The sequence below is a fragment of the Scomber japonicus genome, chromosome 2 (assembly GCF_027409825.1).
Source record: "Scomber japonicus isolate fScoJap1 chromosome 2, fScoJap1.pri, whole genome shotgun sequence".
Taxonomy (NCBI): domain Eukaryota; kingdom Metazoa; phylum Chordata; class Actinopteri; order Scombriformes; family Scombridae; genus Scomber; species Scomber japonicus.
In genome coordinates, this window is record NC_070579.1 from 34,480,809 (window position 1) to 34,499,772 (window position 18,964).

General features: G+C 39.2%; 2 protein-coding genes across 3 annotated transcripts in view; one reads left to right on the forward strand and one right to left on the reverse strand.

Annotated features, from left to right (window-relative positions):
• The window catches only part of LOC128367947 (endonuclease V-like), a 47,891-nt gene that overhangs the window by 16,004 nt on the left and 12,923 nt on the right, over positions 1–18,964 (forward strand). The window contains exons 6-7 of the mRNA XM_053328657.1: positions 12,115–12,183; positions 12,429–12,557. Coding sequence (XP_053184632.1) covers positions 12,115–12,183; positions 12,429–12,557 — 198 coding nt within the window. The remainder of the gene's footprint in view (positions 1–12,114; positions 12,184–12,428; positions 12,558–18,964) is intronic.
• Positions 1,295–15,703, reverse strand: LOC128367956 (platelet endothelial cell adhesion molecule-like). Of its 2 annotated transcripts, none has more exons than XM_053328675.1 (4): positions 15,479–15,703; positions 5,236–5,271; positions 2,084–2,380; positions 1,295–1,701 (listed from the first exon to the last, which is right to left on the reverse strand). In XM_053328675.1, exons 3-4 carry the CDS (start codon positions 2,349–2,351, stop codon positions 1,412–1,414), a joined length of 558 nt encoding a protein of 185 aa, XP_053184650.1. In that variant the 5' UTR covers positions 2,352–2,380; positions 5,236–5,271; positions 15,479–15,703; the 3' UTR covers positions 1,295–1,411. The 2 variants fall into 2 exon arrangements, with proteins under 2 accessions (XP_053184650.1, XP_053184643.1); XM_053328668.1 differs by lacking the exon at positions 15,479–15,703 and adding an exon at positions 5,370–5,440.

Sequence of the window (18,964 nt, forward strand, 5' to 3'; positions counted from 1 at the left end):
AAACAACTTTTTAACACATTCAGCAGGTACAGAGGAACATTAACATTCATTTGAAGCCATGTTTCTGGCCACTTGATGACTGTACTAATTTACATGTAAATCCAAAACCTTTCAGCTCTGTCTTTGGTCTCCACCATATCCTGAGGGAAATATCTGTTTCTTGAGCTGATAATGCTGCTCCATATTCATCATCTAGCTGCTAACTGTGTCTTCCTGTTTGATGCTGGACAGGTAGAATATGGTAGAGTTTTAGAGCTTTAGTGCTGTATCCGAACACATATAACAATATTTAAAAAATAACAGTTAAGTTACAGGCCAGAACAATAAGCTGAAAGATGAAAAATCCCAGCAGAGTTAAGGTGAACTGTAGTGGTTTCACTATGAGTGACCTCTTTCATATTACACATAGTCATTTGATCCATTTTAATGTATAAATACTGATTATAATAATTATCATTCGCTTATTTGCTTACATTTTCTGGATACTCAGTCACACATTAATGCAGGTGACATGAATAAAAACTCTCTCCTCAACAATTTACTCATAGCAGTGTTTCATGGTTTATTAAACTGATTTTTCTGATTAAGAGATATGAGGACAACATGTAAAATTGCTGACACATAGGCTTAAGTTCACTGTTAATGTGTTCAGTACATTTTAAATCTGAAAGAGGCAAGTAAACTCACGTTTAGGACGGACGGTCAGGATTCTACTTTGTTTCATGATGCCCTTGGCTGTAGCTGTGCAGGTATAGTTGAAATCAGCACTCAGGGCCTTGCCTTGAAATACTCCAGCACCCCTTGAGATTAGGTAAGCATCAGATGGCTCCAGAGTGTACATCAACTCTTCCTTGTGGAGTCTTTCGGAGGCAAGGCTTTCACTTTTGCAGGTTAGTGTCAGTGGTTCCCTTCGAAAGACTTCAGCTGGAGACATGGTGAGAGTGGGCACTGAAAACAACTCTGTGGGTAGAAAAAAAAGTCATGACACATGAAACACCTAGAGACATCAATATTCTTAGGATAAAAAGCATCATATCTGAGGTGGAACACAGGTCTACTCACCAGTCACTGAAATGTTCATTGTGGCAACTTTCACTACCTTTCCTATCTCTAACCTGCACTCAAACTCCCCTGAGTGCTTTGCCAGTGCGACCAGGCTGTGGTTGAGTTTGTCTTTAGTGCCGCTGCTGAGAAGTTGGGTCCCCTGGCTCAGGATCAGCTGAGTTGTTTGAGAACTGTATCGAGGTCCTCTGAGGGAGCATGTGATGTCTAGTGTGTCTCCTTCATAGATCTTGTAGTTAGGGAAAATCTCCAAAACTGGTGTGTAGGGTAACTCGAAGGAGACAAAATCAATGGAGAAAAAGCCCTGAGGCCGGGCTGATGCTTTGAAAAATAAAGAAACATCAAAACTCTACATACCTTTGACTGAAACCGTGATGATGTTGCTTTGCTCAGACCTGAAGCCGTCTACCACTACCACCACAGTGTAGGCACAGTGAAATTTGTGGTAGCCAATGCTGGTGAAGCGAAACTTGGTCTCAGCGTAGTTGGAGCTGACCTGCTCCTCCTTGATCTCTTTGGAGTTATCGTAGAAATAGAAAATGATGGAGCCTGTCTCACCGGGTGCTGTGCATCTGGCTGTTACCTCCTCCCCCTCATTGACCACAGCCTTGTTAAGATGGAGCTCTGGTTTTGACAAGCCTGGAGACACAAATGGAAAGGAATATGCTCAGATTCTAAGTATTAGCACAACAAAGCTTCTGAAAGTTTTATTGCACCATCCTCTGCTAATGAATACATTCTCCCACTTGCTGTTGCTCCCAAACATATCATTCTAGTCTCATAACATTTAAAATGATTTCTTGATAATGCAAATAGTTGGCATCCGGTCTTCACTCTACATTGGCAATAATGTTGTGAAAAATTTTAAAAATCCCAGAGATTGGAGTATCTTGCAGACAGATGTTTAAACGTACTTTAAAACCCCCTTGTAGTATCACTTTAAAATAAAATTGCTCATAATTGTAGTGTATTAACTTCATCTAAGCACATTCAAATTCAGGTAAACTTGAGTCAAACAAACCTGTCACTGTGAGTTTCTGATAGGGGCTGACCTCCCTTTTGCCCTCAATGTCGATCTGGCACGTATATTTGCCGCTGTTGAAGGCTCTGGCCATGGGCAGTGGGTACAGAAGATCCTCCGAGCTGGTGGTGGTCTTGGTATAGACCTGGACCCTGTCCTTGAATATGGTGTACTGACAATTTAGTACCTCCTGGCCTTTGCTGCTGACAACAGCACAGCATCTCACTGTCACATTGGTGTCCCGAGGGACATCATTACTGGGCTCCATGGACAGGATGACTTCTCTTATTGTAAATACTGTGGAGTGAGTTTAAAACATGTATTAACAATCAGGTGATTTACAGGATATACAATGGCCCTGAAAAAGAGTGGGCTGCTTACTTTGAACCTAAAGTTTGAGCTCATTCATTTGATCAGGCTGAAAGCTTTAGCTATAGTTACCTAAGTAAATGTTTAGATTTTTTGTAGTAGCAGTACATTTTAATAATGATTTTGTGCATTGAAACCTACAAAGCCATCCTTGGGGTCACATATTGTCTCTAAAGTTTAAAACCATATGCATTAAAAATGGTATCTTGTTAGAAGTGTGTGTGCAGTAATGTTCACATACAGGTGACAGGTGAGTTGAATGGTTTCCCTGATGAGGAAAGGCTTTGTTATGTGTTTCTGGTGAAGCTGAAGACATATTCAAGTTTTATTGCTATTCAAGGAACAGTTTGACTTTTTTTCTTTTAACCAAGAGTTAGATAAGAAGCTCAATATTTCAGCTAAAGAGCTTTGGGTAAACACAGGCTAGCTCTTTCCAGTCCTTATGCTAAGCTAAGCTAGTTTCAAATTTACTGCAGAAACATAACAATGGTATTATCTAACTCTAAAAAAATGTCTCTTAGAATGTGGATATGTTGATGTTTAAGTCCTTTCTTGACCTCTCTTTGAGTCTATATGTACATCTTGAAGTCCCTTTGAAACATTAGTCATATACCTGGTACATATACAGTTTATTAATTATTGGCATTTGTCTGGATGAAGACAAGCTGCACTAACACAGTGATGACTGTGTGCCTTTTCCTTCCTTTGAGATCTAACATCCACAAATGATTCATTACCTTGTTACGTGGAGATTTCTGAGCCACAATTTGCATTGAAGTGGAATGACAAGAATTTCCTTTTAATCACTCCCACTTCAAATCAACACTGGTGTATGTAGAATGACTCCTGCTGACATTTTGTATTTCTGTTGCCTTCAAATTGAGTTCTACTTAGCTGGAAGCAGGTGTGTTATCATGCAATCATTGACCTCATCCTATGAGACTAATACAAGAAACAATGCTTATATGCATCACCGCTAATGTCTCTGGTAGCTTTCTGATGTTACAAAGCAACAACAATGCCACAGTGGGTAAGGAAGAGTGCTTTCCATCAAAGGTACACACAGCTGGATCTGTTTATTTTTGAGCAGCTTGTTTGGAGACCAGAGGAAAGAGACCAGGTGAGCCCTGGTATGTAATTGTAGATTTTGGCATCCTAACCCACTGACTACATTAATCTATCCTCAATGTCCTGTATAGTTTCTAGGTACCACTTTACAATAAGTCTACCCTTATAAAGGCTTTGTGAATGGTTTATAATTGGCTTGTTAATTAGGTTATGAACCCTTTCCAAATCATGAACACGCTGTTAAAACTCATTGGCAAAAAGGCTAACCAGCTGCTTGCAAAATAGTGATCCCATATTTATCTGTCTTGTAAATCTCCGATTGGATTCTTAGCTTTGTCTTTCTATATCGCACCTCTGGCACAACTTGTAACAATAAGCCACTGTGATCTTTGTCCTGTAGTGACTCATGAGTCACTCATTTCATATTTGTGAGGAAGGTTTTTCAATCTTTTCATGGTTATCGATCACGTTTTTTTCCTTTCAGGATGCTTTTCATTTCTCAGCCTCATTGTCTCTAATTTATTAACAACAGTAGAACTGCGTCATTCACACGGCCGCTTGTGAGCGGCCTTTTGTCCCAAAAGACATGAATCCTGTGGCTCACACATGCACAAACAGATAAAAACTAATGAATGATTCACAGAAGATGCTTGTCTGAGACTAACAGAGCAACATTCAGTCCTTTTAAGATACAATTTCTATTTCTGATCCTCAGTGTTGTCTGAGATTCAGAGTGTGGCACACTTTTCAGTAACTTTGAGTGACAACAGCTTACTTTTCCACAGTGTAACCAGAAACAGAAAACATCTGTACATGTACATCAAGCCTCACCAAACCACCCATATGGTTGAGTATTAGACAACAGGCTGCTGTTGTGACTTCAGAGTGGGGTGTTGTGGAGCAGTAAACAAACCAGAAGAAAAAAGGCAGGAAAAGCACTTTGTTAGACAAACAGGCCACTCGGGAAACCTATCACCATCTCAGAGCCCGCTGAATCTGGCCCACACCCAGCATCATTCAGCAGGACCTGGCAGGGCTGATGATGAGAAAAATCAGGCGTCCAGAGCAGAGATCTGCTGTGGGCCTTCAATACATAGCTACATAGCGTGAGACCTGCTCAAGACCAAAGATGTGAGAGATACAGCAGGGATTTAAGGGTGGATGTGAAACTAAAAATATATTTTTCTCACATTAGAAAATAGCTTAATAAGCACTTGCAATTCCTGTTTTGACATTTCCTTTTGACCTCTTTATTGGAGTCACCTAGAACATTCTGTGTGACCACAAACCACAAAAACGCAATTCACAAATTCACTTGAAAAATAGGGATTTTTACTTTCAATCAAGATTTGTTAATGCTCCATTACACATCCTCCATCTCATCTATAGTTGATCCGTACAGACTCATTCCATCAATTGACTCAAAGAGGACAGGGAGGCGTGTGACACTGCTCACCAACAAGTTCCCAACACCATGACTTTTCCACTGCACCACACAGCAGCCATCAGAAAGCTCTGATAACAAACAGGACTGTTTCCACTGACTCACACTGACTCTGAACAAGTGTTTTACTATCTGACAGCTGATTGAGAAGTCTGTCAATCCAAAGTGTTCCACAGAGAAATCATTTTCACTTTTTAATTATCTTGTTAAACAGACACAACTTTCTATGTGCAGGTTGATTTCACCCTAAAACCGAACACGTTGTACTTACTTGACTGTGCATCCACCACTCTCCCTGGATGGAAGTCTTTGAACAAGAAGAAAAAGCAGCAGATTAGAACAAATCTTATCAACCATCTCCTCAAAAAGAAATCCAAACAGCAGATAAAAGAGCAGGAGTCTTACAGCTGGACAGGAGCGTGGAGGTGAGCAGTATTAGGGTTAGGGGGCCCATCCTGTGTGAGGAACACTGCTGGCTGTCCTGGAAGTTAACACACTTTTGTGAATATGCTGGTTGATGGGCGGTGGGTGGTAGGCAGATGTATTCAGGCAGAGATGGCTTAATTTGCCTGGTTAAGCTTAGCTTAACTTGACAGGAAGTGAGTGTTAATGTTCGTGTGTGTGTGTGTGTGTGTGTGTGTGTGTGTGTGTGTGTGTGTGTGTGTGTGTGTGTGTGTGTGTGAAATGGTAGTCACAATAATGTCGTATTACTTGGGGTGCAGTAGTCAGGCCTCTGACCGATGACCTTGGTGAGCATGGCCTGAGCAGGTAGACAGAAGCACAAGAGCAACACAACACACTTTGCGTAGCTGAAGTCCGTTTCCTGATCTGAAGATAATCGTTTGGCTTGACTAATGAAAACTGTTTCCACTGAGATACAGTGGGGAAAATAAGTTAACATTTTTTTCAGTGAATATATTTCCAATGAGGATATTCACATGAAATGTTCACCAGACTTTGGTATCAACTCAGGGAACACAGGAAAAAAGTATTGAACACACTAAGAAAAAGTGGTACACCAAGGCAAGGAACCAGCTGGAATCCATGAGTAGTTAGACAGTAATTCTACCTCTTATCTGTGCAAGTTAATCAGCTGGGTTAAAAAGGTTTTTGTTACCAAGGTGTCACACAAGAGACATCTCATGATGGGTAAAAGCAAAGAGGTTACAGGTGGCAACATTCGTGGAAGGAACTAGAAGGAAGAAGAGACTTTAATGTTTTGATTTCTTTATATGTGCGGATTTCATCAGTTAATACCAAAGTCTGGTGAAAATTTCATGTGAATATCCTCATTGGAAATGTAGTAGACTATTTTCACTGGTACACACACTTTCCATCATGACTTTTTGACTTCAAAGATTTGATACAATTGAGAAATTCCACAATTTTTCACTAATGACAGTTCTGTGGTCTTCTGAAGTACTGAACCTGTGGAACTATAGTGGAACTTTGTCAAGCTGGAAATTAAAAAAAATAACCCTGACAACATCTGATAACAATTTGGAAATACAACATTTAAAGCATAAGCTTGGGGTTTAACTGGGGCCAGAGTTTGAAATGTGATCATATATAGCATTGGTTCCAACCTTTTTTCCTCAAAGTCCCCCTTGCTTGTGTCCAAGACAAACCAGGCCCAACCCCTGCCCAACCCCTGCCCGCACACACGCACCCAAAAAATACAGTGATTCATTCCAAAGTTTTATTTGTGAAAATAAACCGCTGTTGTAGGTTTTTGTCCCTTTTCGCTTTGTTTTAGAGTGTATATGAATAATGTTTCCTCCTTGTTATGTCATCAGGTCTATCACACACAACTGCAAAGACATTAAAATATTGTCTCTTTTCAAGAGAGCTAATAATCTAAACTTTAAACATGAGCTTAACCAGAGTAGGCTCACATCATTACAAAAGAAAGACCAGCTGACTTGTTAAGATAGAGATTCTTGGCCACCAGAATCTCTCAACAGACAATGTCCATAAAAGGAAATGCATTTATTAACCGTAACCCCCTTTGAACAAAACACATCACTACTTAACCAACTACAGTTTAGGAACAGTTAGGGCTTCCTCACTCAAATATTGAACCATGTACCTCTGGCTGCAAGCATACTCCTCTAATCATTTATTTATTACTAGGGTCCATCCGATAATGGATTTTTTGGGCCGATGTCAATACAGATGTTAGGTAGTAAAAAAATTCTGATATCAATGTATCGACCGATAATCTTGTATATACATAATATGTATATAAAACCCTGCCAATATAACTTAAAATAAAAGTCAGTGCATATCGGACAACATATATCCCAATACCGATATATCTGCAATAAGCCAATATCGGCCAATAATATCAGCTGATCCATATATCGGTCTGGCTGTATCACCTTTTCACCATGGTATTATAATTATTTTGATGTTCTTTTGTATTGGCTGAATTTATGGTACGGTCACTAGCAATGGATCAATACATTTCTCTCCTACTTGACAGTGACTGTTAAATGAAATTGTCCTCTTGCTAGAAGATGTTTATACCTTCTTTCCTACTACAATACTACAATATCATCTAAATCAAGATAGATCTCAGTTGAACTGATAGACAGAAGTAAATATTTGTCCCAAGTTGTTGAGTTTTGTTTGGCATCAGAGTGTATTTCCTGTGGTCAGTCTGATATGAACAATGTCTCCATGTAACCATGGACAAAACCTCCTTTTTCTTCATTTTTAGCAGAGACAATGAGGAACTACCAAAGGATGCCAGCGAAGGGACATTTAGATAGATCATTAACCAGTAGACACCATGCATCTTCTGAAACAGATAGCCCGCTGCCTAAAACAAATGCCTACAAGCCCACAGAGATAAAAAGACTATCATTTACAATGGAGCCTGCACTGTCTGGGACGGCACAGATTGTTCGATGCTCGGAACCCAGCAGTACATCCATCCATACATTGTGAAAATGAGATATGCCCGGATCGTTTCTCAGTCAAATTAGATCGATGTCAGGACTTTTTGTGCTGTGTACAGGAAATTCACCTGTTTTTTTTCTTTTTCTTTTCTTTTCTTTGCCCTCTATACACTTTTGGAAAATGATATCCTTGATGCTGCTCCAGAGTCTCCTCAGATCTCGCGTCCTCTATTTGTTTTCCTCCTCTTCTCTTTCTTGGCTCTTAACTGCCGCCTGTCATCGCCTCATTCATTCACCTGCAGTGTATCTCCCCCTCTATCTCTCTCTCTCTCTCTCTCTCTCTCTCGTCCTTCTTTTTCTCCCCTTTCATCTCTTTTTACCCCCCCCCACCCCCCTCTTTGTCTATCTCTCTCTCATTGATCACTGCCTGGCTGTAACTCAAACTAGTATGTTATTGATGACTTGCTCTGTCTTTCTGACTTCTGCTGTTCTGGCTTCAGTCCTACACTTGCCCACACACACACACACACACACACACACACACACACACACACACTACTGGCCTCATCCCAACCGGGATCTGAGGTCCTGCGCGGCCCCTCCTGTCTCCCCGCTGGCTGCTTGCTGTAATCAGTCATAGTAGAGCAGACACCCCATCCATCACAGAGGCTAAGCTCCCTTCATCGCTCTGGCCCGTAACCCAGAGCACAGCCGTCAACAGCGGCCCACATCACTACCATCTGACTTTGCACCGTCTCTTTGACTGTGAGAGGAAAACTTTTAGTCCCTATTGGGGAAAAAATGAACTCTCATTTTTAAAACGCAGTGATATTCAGTTCATCGTCATCTAATCTAAAAAAAAAACATCTCCAGATTTAGTGGAGTTACTGTCTTTATTAAATATCAAATCAGTCTGATTTGACTGATAATGCAGTTTGATAATATTTTCGACTGTATGATTGATCTAATATTAGACTAATAGGCTCAAGCAATGTTGTAATCTCCTATCTGTGTTTAAAATGTTTATTTTCTTAATTGATTAGGCATTTAATTGATTTGATAGACAGGACGGTATCTCAGTAGAGGTGGTTAAATGCCAACAGAAGGTCTTGCAATTCTTTTCCTGTCTCCTAAATCTCAGGTAACAGCTGACTTCCCTTTATGAAAGACTTCCCATCTACCTGCAACTTCTGTCCTCTGGGGTCAAAATTGACCCGATTAGGTTCAGGTTTTATTGTGCACGAAATCACAATAAAAGTGATCTCAAAGCACTTTTTACATAGAGCAGGTCTGACATTTGACAGCTGTAAAAACACCCCAAATGTAAAATAGGACATGATATTGTGTGATAGCTGTTTTTTTCTCCAAAGATGAGTGGTGTAAAACCTAACATACACTCTCTCTGCTCTCTGAAACATTAATCAAGGTTTAATCACACATTTATTGACCAGTCAGATAAGCTATTGATGCTTTCTAAACATATCATGTAACAGTGTTATGTAATTAGGATACAATAAAAAGGTAACTGTATTTTGCTACAGTTACAGGAAAAAAAGAGGTAATCTGATTACAGGTATATTTTGTAAAAATTGGGATTATTTAGTAGGATTACAATTTTAAAACGCATTTTACAATAAAGACATTTATAATACAATACCCTGTAAAAGACCCAGATGTGAGCAGAGCAAAAGCGAGAGGGGAAAGTATCTCTGTGATCCACAATGGTCTGAGTAGAAAATTATGCATTTACGCTGCATTACACGTGCAGCGGACGCAAGTATGTTTGTTACGCCCTGTGTCACTCCCAAAGACTCGTAGTTAAAAGAGAGCTTGAGTTGATAACAGTTTGGTGACAGCTTTTAGCGTGCATTACTGCTCTCCATTGATATGACTGTGTGTGCGTTACATGTTGACCTGACAGTGGGTCACTGGTCACCGAACACTTTCAATACTGAATGAGTTAAAAAAAAAACTTGGACTCAGACTTCACACAGCCAGTGGGCCAGGCGCTGTGTCATAAGAATGTTACAACACCGTGAATTGCGCAGCACCAATTATGTGCTCCGTTTGATTTCTACCTAACCTGCGCTAATCTGCATCTGAGAGCAACACGCAGATGTATGTCACAGCTGGCTGCATGTCACAGCTGACTGCGGCATCGTACACCAGCTGAAACAATAAGTGCGTCTCCAAACTGAGAAAAAGGGCTGTGCGCATTTACGCACGTGGCACAGCAGTGGTAACTTCATTAACACCGGATCGGATCATCAGGATCTAATGGCTATTAATGTTCTGTTGCACATTGACACAGATCAGCTGTTATACACAGACACAGGTTATATGTGGGATTGTTTGTAATAAAGCAGAATTTATAGATGAACCCTGACCTCCATCAGAACTGTCGGGACATTTTTATTTTTAAGTAGCTGAAATTCAAATTCAGTGTGACTGAAGATTAGTTAACACCAACTCTCTGAACACATTAACATCTCCACCCGAACTGCGTGTGGGAATTTGCGCTGGTCTTTGTCAATAATGTTTTAATTTGATATAAAGTGGCCAATTTTGCGCTTAATGTGCCCCTATTGTAAGTTTGGTATTGCAATAATCCTAAAGTAACGGAAAGTAATCAAGTTACATTACTTCAATATTGTGGTACTTGGATAACGTTACTGACTACATATTTTAGCAGGTAATGGAATATGGTTACCTGTATCGGAATAGAATTTTAAAGTAACCCTCCCAACTCTGATCATGAGGTATAAATTAGACCTTCACTTCAGTTTTACACATATTTTTGGAAATAATGACCAATAGGCCTCATTTAAATAAAATTATACCTCATTTTTGTGTTAACACCTGTTGTCCTCCTGGGTCAAAATTGATCTGAGGATGAGTTTATTATATATAATTATTTAAAAATGTTATGATAGTGTGCTGTGGTTAAAATATAAATGATTGAGTGTCCACGTCTCTGCTGTTGTGTAAGCAGTTGTTTCTCTGCTGCTGTAGTGAAAACTTGAAGCTCTGACTGTCTTTTTATTCTGCTGGGAAGGCTTTTATAGAAAAAGATGAAGTTGTTCTGCACCTCGGAAACTTTACCATTTATTGCCTCTCTTCATTACATAATCTCATTCACAGGCAGTTAGTGCTGGATTATTAAAACATTATATTTTCAGCTGTGTCTCTTGACAGAAAAGCCTCATTAAGAACATCCTCCCTTCTGTATTTGAGTTACTTTGTACTGCTTAGAGGTACAGCTGGTTTATTTATAGCGTTATTGTATTAAGCTTGTTGTTTACTTGAATATGTGTGTGGCACTGGAGATATTTGGCTGCTCACTGCTGAGAAAACAAATCTTAGATGTCTTCTAGCACCTTGATACATCAAACATGAACTGAAAGTTTTTGGTTAATAAAAAGCATTTTTATGAAGCTTTTTGCAAATTGTTTAACTGTCTTTTTACTTCTTCTTTCTTTCTTTCTTTCTTTCTTTCTTTCTTTTTTTTCAACCAAAATTTTTTATTTACAAAGAAAACAATATTTTGTTCAAGAGTTTTTACAATATTTTATAATTTCTTTAGAAAGTATTTGAGGGAAAGAAACTTGACTTTTTTTTTTCTTTTTATATTTTTTATATTATTTATTGGCTTATTTTTTCGCAATGCTTTTTTATTTATTTTAGCAGTTTATTTATTTTAGTACCATGATACTTTAAGCATGTTTTTTATGTAGAATTTCCCAAATTGTTTCGCTGTCTTTTTACTTCTTTTATTTAATATTTTTAACTAAAAATTTTAAATCAGATATGATATTTTTAGTGTTTTTATTTTATCTTTTTTTTGTATATATGTGTGTATATGTATGATGATATATGTGTGTATATGTATGATGTCTTTTTTTCTCTCCAGTCTAACTGTGCAGCAGGTAGATGACACTGACAGGTTTCTCTTTCAGTGAGCAGCCACAGTGTCTGGCTTTATGTGTTTTTATACAGCTGTCAACTTTCTTTATGACTTCTAATATTTTTTCAGTAAAGTATTTTCCATTCTTTAAAAAACCATTTGTTCTCAGTTTGGAGTTGTGAAGCATAACTTTAAATATATGGGCATAAGAATGGAGTCAGACAGAGGGTAGACAGTGTGAGAAGCCTCCACAGTAGGTTAATAGTTTGTATCAGGTCTGTTCTATTTCTATTGACATCTCTTTTGTCTCTTCTGTCTGATTTTTGTTTGTTTGCCTCTGCAGATAGCTGCTCTGCAGAAAGGAGGAGACAGCTTCCCACTCACAGCCACCTCAGGCAAAGTGCTCGGAAAGGTGCGGCAAAAAGGACAGACTCACAAAAGACAGAAACAAATGCTTCCAACAAAAGTGTTATTTCATCACTGCCCACCTCAAACAACAACCAATCTGTGAAAAGTCAAAGCCAACACAATGCATACAACAGTCAAAATCAGAGAGAGAGAGAGAGAGAGAGAGAGAGAGAGAGAGAGAGAGAGACATAAAAATGCTAAAGAGTTGTTAGATAAACATCAACCGGTGTTCTCTGTCTCTCTGTCCAGGCGCTGCGCAGCTCTGACAAGAGCTCAAAGCCGGTGTATGTGTCCGTCGGCCACAAGATCAGTCTGGACACAGCCGTACGCCTCACACACTCCTGCTGTCGCTACCGTGTACCAGAGCCCATCAGACAGGTACACACACACACACACACACACACACACACACGCTGACCTAGGTCACAGAGGGGAACATTATATAGACTTACATTCATTTCCTGGAGTCTTACTCATAGCCACTGACCCAAAAATCAGCATCCAATATCAACTTAAGTCTGAAATTTGTCACTGAAAGTAGCATATGACACACACACACACACACACACACACACACACACACACACACACACACACACACACACACTTCATGTTGACTACATAGCAGAGAGGCAGCATGGATCCACTCCTAGAGAAAAAGTAGAGCAAGAAGCAAAAGATTGTTATGATCAAATGAATCAAAAGTTGAACTCTTCACTAGCGAGGCAAAGCTCAGTGTTGGAAAGTGAGCGGCGCTCATCACGGGTGTAACAGCATCCTGCTGTGAAGCGAGGAAGTGTGAGCATCATGCTGTGCGATGCTTTTTCCGCAGCAGGGCCTGGGAGACTTTTAAAAACGGAGGGAACAATGAACAATGTATGCAGCTAAATTAGGAATGTTCTAATTTTCTGCATCTTTAATTGTTTGGTTGTTTTTTTTATTCCAGCAATGCAGAGAACAACATAAACACTGAAGCAGCATCAGGAAATATGATTCTAGAGTTGTATTTGATTTAGAAAGCTACAGTGTGACAGTTTTATGTGCTCCAAAGAAAAGCAAACAGTCTCTTTCCTGGAGCAGATGAAGATGTGATAAAAGCAGCAGCAGTGAATAGAATAGATAACTAAAGCCACATGGGAAGTTATAATAAAATACTCACATATTCAGATTTCTATTTATTTACTTGTACTGGAGGGTTGATTTATACTTCAGTGACAGTAAACAAACAGCCAACATAGCACTTAAGAGTCTGCTAACCTAAACATAATACTCAAATCAACAAATACAACAAAATATACTTGACTAAAATTAATCTCATTGGAGTATTCTTGACAAGACAACTTCTACAGTTCAGTAGTTTCTAAGCCAATATTCACACTTCTTCAGCTACCTTAGTAATTGTAATGTTTTCATTTCTGTTCAAAATACTTCAAATGAACAGGGAGTGATGCTGCTTTTAAGCCTCTGTTATATTTTTTGTGATTGAAGCAAAGACACAAGCTGAGTGTGTTATACAGCAGTTTTGGGGCGTCACACTGCAGTAATGAAACAGTACTCATCAGCAGGTGTTGTAGCTTCCAATCACATAACGCCAACTGAAATTGTTTTTTTTTTAGGTTGAAAAAAAGTCATGCTTGTATTATTTTTCTCTTAGTAAAAGTCAAAAACATATATGTTTTTTTGACCTGAACATAATACAAGGGCTGTGCAGCTATTTGAAAGACTAAGTGACATGGAAGTGTGACGCTTCACAAGCTTAAATAAAGTGATATTAGTATATTATTATGTTATTGTAAAATGTTCTTTTTTACCTAGCCAATAATATAATAACTTTTACACTATTGGCAAAAAGCTATTACAAGATAAGATAAGAAATTCCTTTATTAGTCCAACAGTGGGGAAATGTACATTATAGCAGCAGCAAGTGGTAGAAAAAAATAATAGAAGAGCATCAATAGAACAAATCAATAACAATCAATAATAAGTACATAATCAATAAGAAAACAACAATAGTAGTAAATGTGTATATATATATAGTAACAATATAGAAACATTATGTACAAAGTAACATTGGTGTCAAATGATAATATACCTGGGTTGATACTGTTATTGCTCATATTTTAAGAGAAAAAATAAATGATCCAGGTCAGGGGTGTGTGAGGTTGGAAGCAGTGCTGATTGTACCGTCTGACACCTGCAGGGAGGAAGGACTGCTTCACACACTTTATGTTATTGGTTCTGAAATTGTATTACGTTATCGGATTTATTACGTTAAAAACAGGCAAAATGATTATGTTATCATCTGTTATTACGTTACAGGCAGCTGTTTACAGCAGATCTGTGCAGTTTGGGACACATGAGTGAGCAAACCTGACAGAAAAACAGAGGAGAGGTTTGAGATAAGAATCCAAAAAAACTTCTTCCATGACGTCCGTTGATTATTTTGTGTATTTTTCCTTTTTTTCCTGCTTGTCTGTGACTGCAGGCTGACTTTTATAGTAGTATACCATCAATGAATTGTTGCACAGAGGTGGTGATAAAGATTGCTATTGTCCCTTTTCTCCCATTGTGCATCTATAATGTGTACTGTGCCTCTGCAGTCCAGTCCCCTGTGACTCTTAAAAAGAACAATTCATGGCATCTTCACTGCTTTTATGAATAGAATCAAATGACTCATAGTTTTGACATAGTCGTGCATTTGTTTTTCAAAAAATAAAAAAGGTTATCTGCGTCACATAAAAACACCCACTAACTGTCAGTTTGGGGAAGAAGTAAAAAAAAAACAAAAAAACCTGACATTACCTGAGCTGATCCCTCCTTCCTGCCTCAGGCTCTGTTCTTCTTTCTGCCACTAGGCTGTACTGTGCTGCTGTTGTTCACTGTCCTTTTTTTTTTTTTTTTTACTTCCACCGCACAGAAAACACACTTTCACACACATACACACACACACACACACACACACACACACACACACACAGGCCCGCACACATCTCAAAATCAGTTTTTCACCAGGGGAGGTGCAGTAGTGGCGAACTCATCCCCTCCTGTGTGTGTGTGTGTGTGTTTATTTCATCAAAGTGTGATGTGTTTAGCTGGGGTGGAGGGGGTGGGGGGGTGAGGAGGGGGAGGAAGTAGCTCCAGCAGCAGAAGCAGCAGCAGGGACTTAAATGTGGACATCAGACAAAAAACCATGGACACTCTCACCTTCCTCTCTACAAATCACTAATACTTCTTTTTTTCCTGACTTTATCTTTCTGACATCATATCTCCAACATCACAGGGAAAAAAAAAACCCTCACAAATCAAGCTCCGGTGGGTCGTGTTCACGGCTGAACTCTACATTCGCGTCTCTCTTTCGTGGGCAGGAGGAAAAGATTCACGTCCCTCAGGCTTACGAAACTTCAGTCGCAAGTTCTGGAAAAAAAAAAAAAAATCAAAAAGCTTGCCTGACAGGAATGTGTCAAAATATGACAGGTCGTCTTTTTTGAAGTTTTAAAATAAAAGATGAGCCGCGAAGCTCTTCAGATGCTCGTCATGGTCATCAACGGGGACATGGGCTTGGGTGCACATGTGTAGACCTACAAATATAGTGTGCAAAAGTCAAACACACATACCCGCTTATATAACTTCCACTGCCAAACAAATATACACGTGTGCCTGCAGTTATACACACACTAACTTGCCCACGCTGAGTCGGACTGAGCCGCTTAAGCTTGGCAGGTTCTCAGTGGCGGACGGTGTGATGTGGTTTGTGTGATGACTGGTTGTGGTTCACTGCTGGGACACACAACAGAGCCAGTGGTGCAGTTTGTCAGATAAGGGAGGAGTGGATGCTTATGTATGCAGGAGAGAAACACTGTGTGAGCGTGATCAACTGTGCACCAGAGGAGCAGATATGTCATTCATGTATGCAGGCATAGGCACAAATCTATGAAGGGAAGTAAAGCAATATAAAGTTTCCACAGTTCTAGGTGTCAGGAGATGTACTAATGCAAAGTGCGTGAGAATAAAAAAGTAAAAAACAACAACATTGAAACCACAAGTGTTTTATGTATGAGTGAATATGAGCCTCTAGAATAGATTAGGTTCTACTTCGGCATTAATTCTCCAAGTCTCTACTGAAAGGATGATCGTCATTCTTCCAGATGATTCTCCCCATCTAATGTATCGCTTCAAAATCTCCCTTAAGTGTTCAATTGGATTAAGCTGTGGTGACTGTGACGGCCACAGGATGTGATTCATGTCATTCACGTCATTTTACTCCCCAAACCATCAGTGACTCCTTGTGATCTGTATAGAAGCAACTCCATTTGTCACATTTGTCCACCCATTTATTGTCTTTGTGTGTCTTTGATTTGTCAGCAGTGAGAGGTGAGTTTGGTCGAGTTTCTCTAGTTTAGTCTTAGTTCATTTTATTTTTCAGTTTCTCTAATTGTTTTATTCGTAGTATAATGTATTGTTTGATTAAAGGTGCACACCGCTGATTTTTTTCACCAACAAGCCTCATAACCCTTAATGTCTGTCCGTCACTTATTCACAGAGTCAGTGACTGAGTGACGAAGTTACACCATTCTCCAGCCGGCCCAGTGTTGCAGTGTCTCCGTTGATCACTGCTCTTTCAAAATGAATTGGTGCAAACAGTTTCAATGATGTCCTCAAGGGACTTTTAAAGTGAAGCCCTGAAAGCAGCTCACTATCAGCAGTACTGAGAGTAAAAACACCCAAAAGTCTCACAGAGGTTAAGACACTGACATGAGCATCAACCTTAAGACACACAGAGACATAACGAATCCATTTTTACTAGCAGCTAGTTAGCATGGCTAGCATCGTTAGCAGATCATTAGAATAGTTATACAGTAACTACTATGTAACCTTCATGTAGTCCTCCCGGGTCAAATTGACCCTGTCTGTTTTGACTGTTCCTTCTTTCCGTCCTTCCTTCTTTCCTTCCTTCTTTCCTTCCTTCTTTCCTTCCTCCCTCCCTCCTTCTCTCTTTCTTTCCTTCCTCTCTCTTTCCTCCCTTCCTTCTTTTCTTCCTCACCCCCTTTCTGCCTTCCTTCCTTCCCTCCTTTCCTTCCTTCCTCCCTTCCTTCCTTCCTTCCTTCCTTCCTTCCTTCCCTCCTTTCCTCCCTTCCTTCCTCTCTTCCTTCTTTCTTCCTCCCTTCCTTCCTTGATTCGAGGACAACAGGAGGGTTAAATGAGTTCTCTCTCAAATCAAACATCCCAACATATGAGTGGAGAGTTTTGTTCCTACAACTGCATTTATATCTTTTTTTTTTACTTAATCGTAGCTTAAACAAGTCATGTGATTTGCTACTTCATTACACTTTAATGAACAAATATTACTGACCTCTACAGAAAATGACAGATAAACATTTCATATCTAGGAATTCACATCCAAATAAAAATAAAATAATAAAATCAGTCCATTTGTAAAAAATTAGATATTTAGTAAAAATAAAAAGCCACATTAAATAAATATGTCTTTAGCTTTAGGTAGGGCATTCCATTATTTTGGAGCATAATTAAAGAAAGCTGCACTTCCTGTTTCAGTAGCAGTAATAACAATCACTACAAAGTTCTTGCACACCATAATAATAATAAAAAAAAACATCAACAAATATGTGTTGTCCTCAGACATTTATCAGGTAATTCATATACTACAGTATAGATGTTAATGTACCATGTTTATATGGTAATAGTGCTGTTCCTCTATATTTCATCAGTTAATTTTCTAAATGCTTTGACAGTACTTCTTCCAGAGAAGGACATTTTAATATTCTACCATGGAGAACATTTCTTACATTTCAGTTGAAAGATTTTAACAAAAGTTAGGAATTCTGTCTTGGATTAGTAGCTGCTCAGTAATCATGACTGTCAGAGCTAAAGTGATCTCCTGCCTACAAATTAACCCTTTACTCAGCCTCTCTGCCTCGTGTCTGTTTTTTTCCCTCCTTCGTCCTCTCTGTCTAATGAGATCCTCTCACCTTACATCATGACTGAAAGAAACCCCTCCTTCCACATCTTGAGAGATTCACAGAGAGGAAAGATGAAAGGGAAAAATGACATCATGGTTGGATTCTGCAGTGAAGGCTGATGTGTGAATGCACTGCAGCAGAATCTTATGTACCACGGCCCACAGCTAAAACACACACACACACACACATACACACATGCAGCACAGACTTAATTCGCGCCTTATCTCAGTCCTGCTCTCTCACACCATTAAATTCTCACACTCCTTTGGTATCCCACGCTTCACTTGATAAAGCGTAAGAGTAACATGTGATGGGAAGTAGAAGGCAACCATGGGCCAGATGCATTAAACTCTGTGTAGATTCAGGAATAAAACTCTGTGGTTACATACAAACCCAGAAATGTATACAGCTGTGTGTACTCATGATTGTGCTTCATTGAATGGGCACATGTGCACAAGCCTCATTTCCACTCCTACCATTAGCCATAAATAGATTAAGATACACTGAACCTGATGTTTAATATGATATGAGATCTTTTTGTTAGCTTCGCCACCAACTTGACTCTAAGGGAACCAATTAAATGAGCTAGAACTTGTTTAGGGGAGCAGTAGGTAAGGAGTGGGGTTACTTTGTGTGGTGCATTACCACAAAATGTTTAAAATAAATAATAATGTTTAACTTGAGAAGTTTGGACACATCCTCCTGTTTATTGTTTCCTTATTAAGTTTATATAGTTAGGTGAGCCCAGGAGGATGCTCGGTTACAATACCATTACATAATACAATACAATTAGTCCACTCCTCTACT

Bases quoted from the DNA above. Each gene is read 5' to 3' on its own strand.
- LOC128367956 (XM_053328668.1), bottom strand. From the start codon at position 5,418: ATGGGCCCCCTAACCCTAATACTGCTCACCTCCACGCTCCTGTCCAGC. The intron at 2,381-5,235 runs GTAAGTACAACG...CTCACTCCACAG, and splicing joins AGTGGTGGATGCACAGTCAA to TATTTACAATAAGAGAAGTC. The intron at 1,702-2,083 runs GTTTGTTTGACT...TTGTGTCTCCAG, and splicing joins TCAGAAACTCACAGTGACAG to GCTTGTCAAAACCAGAGCTC.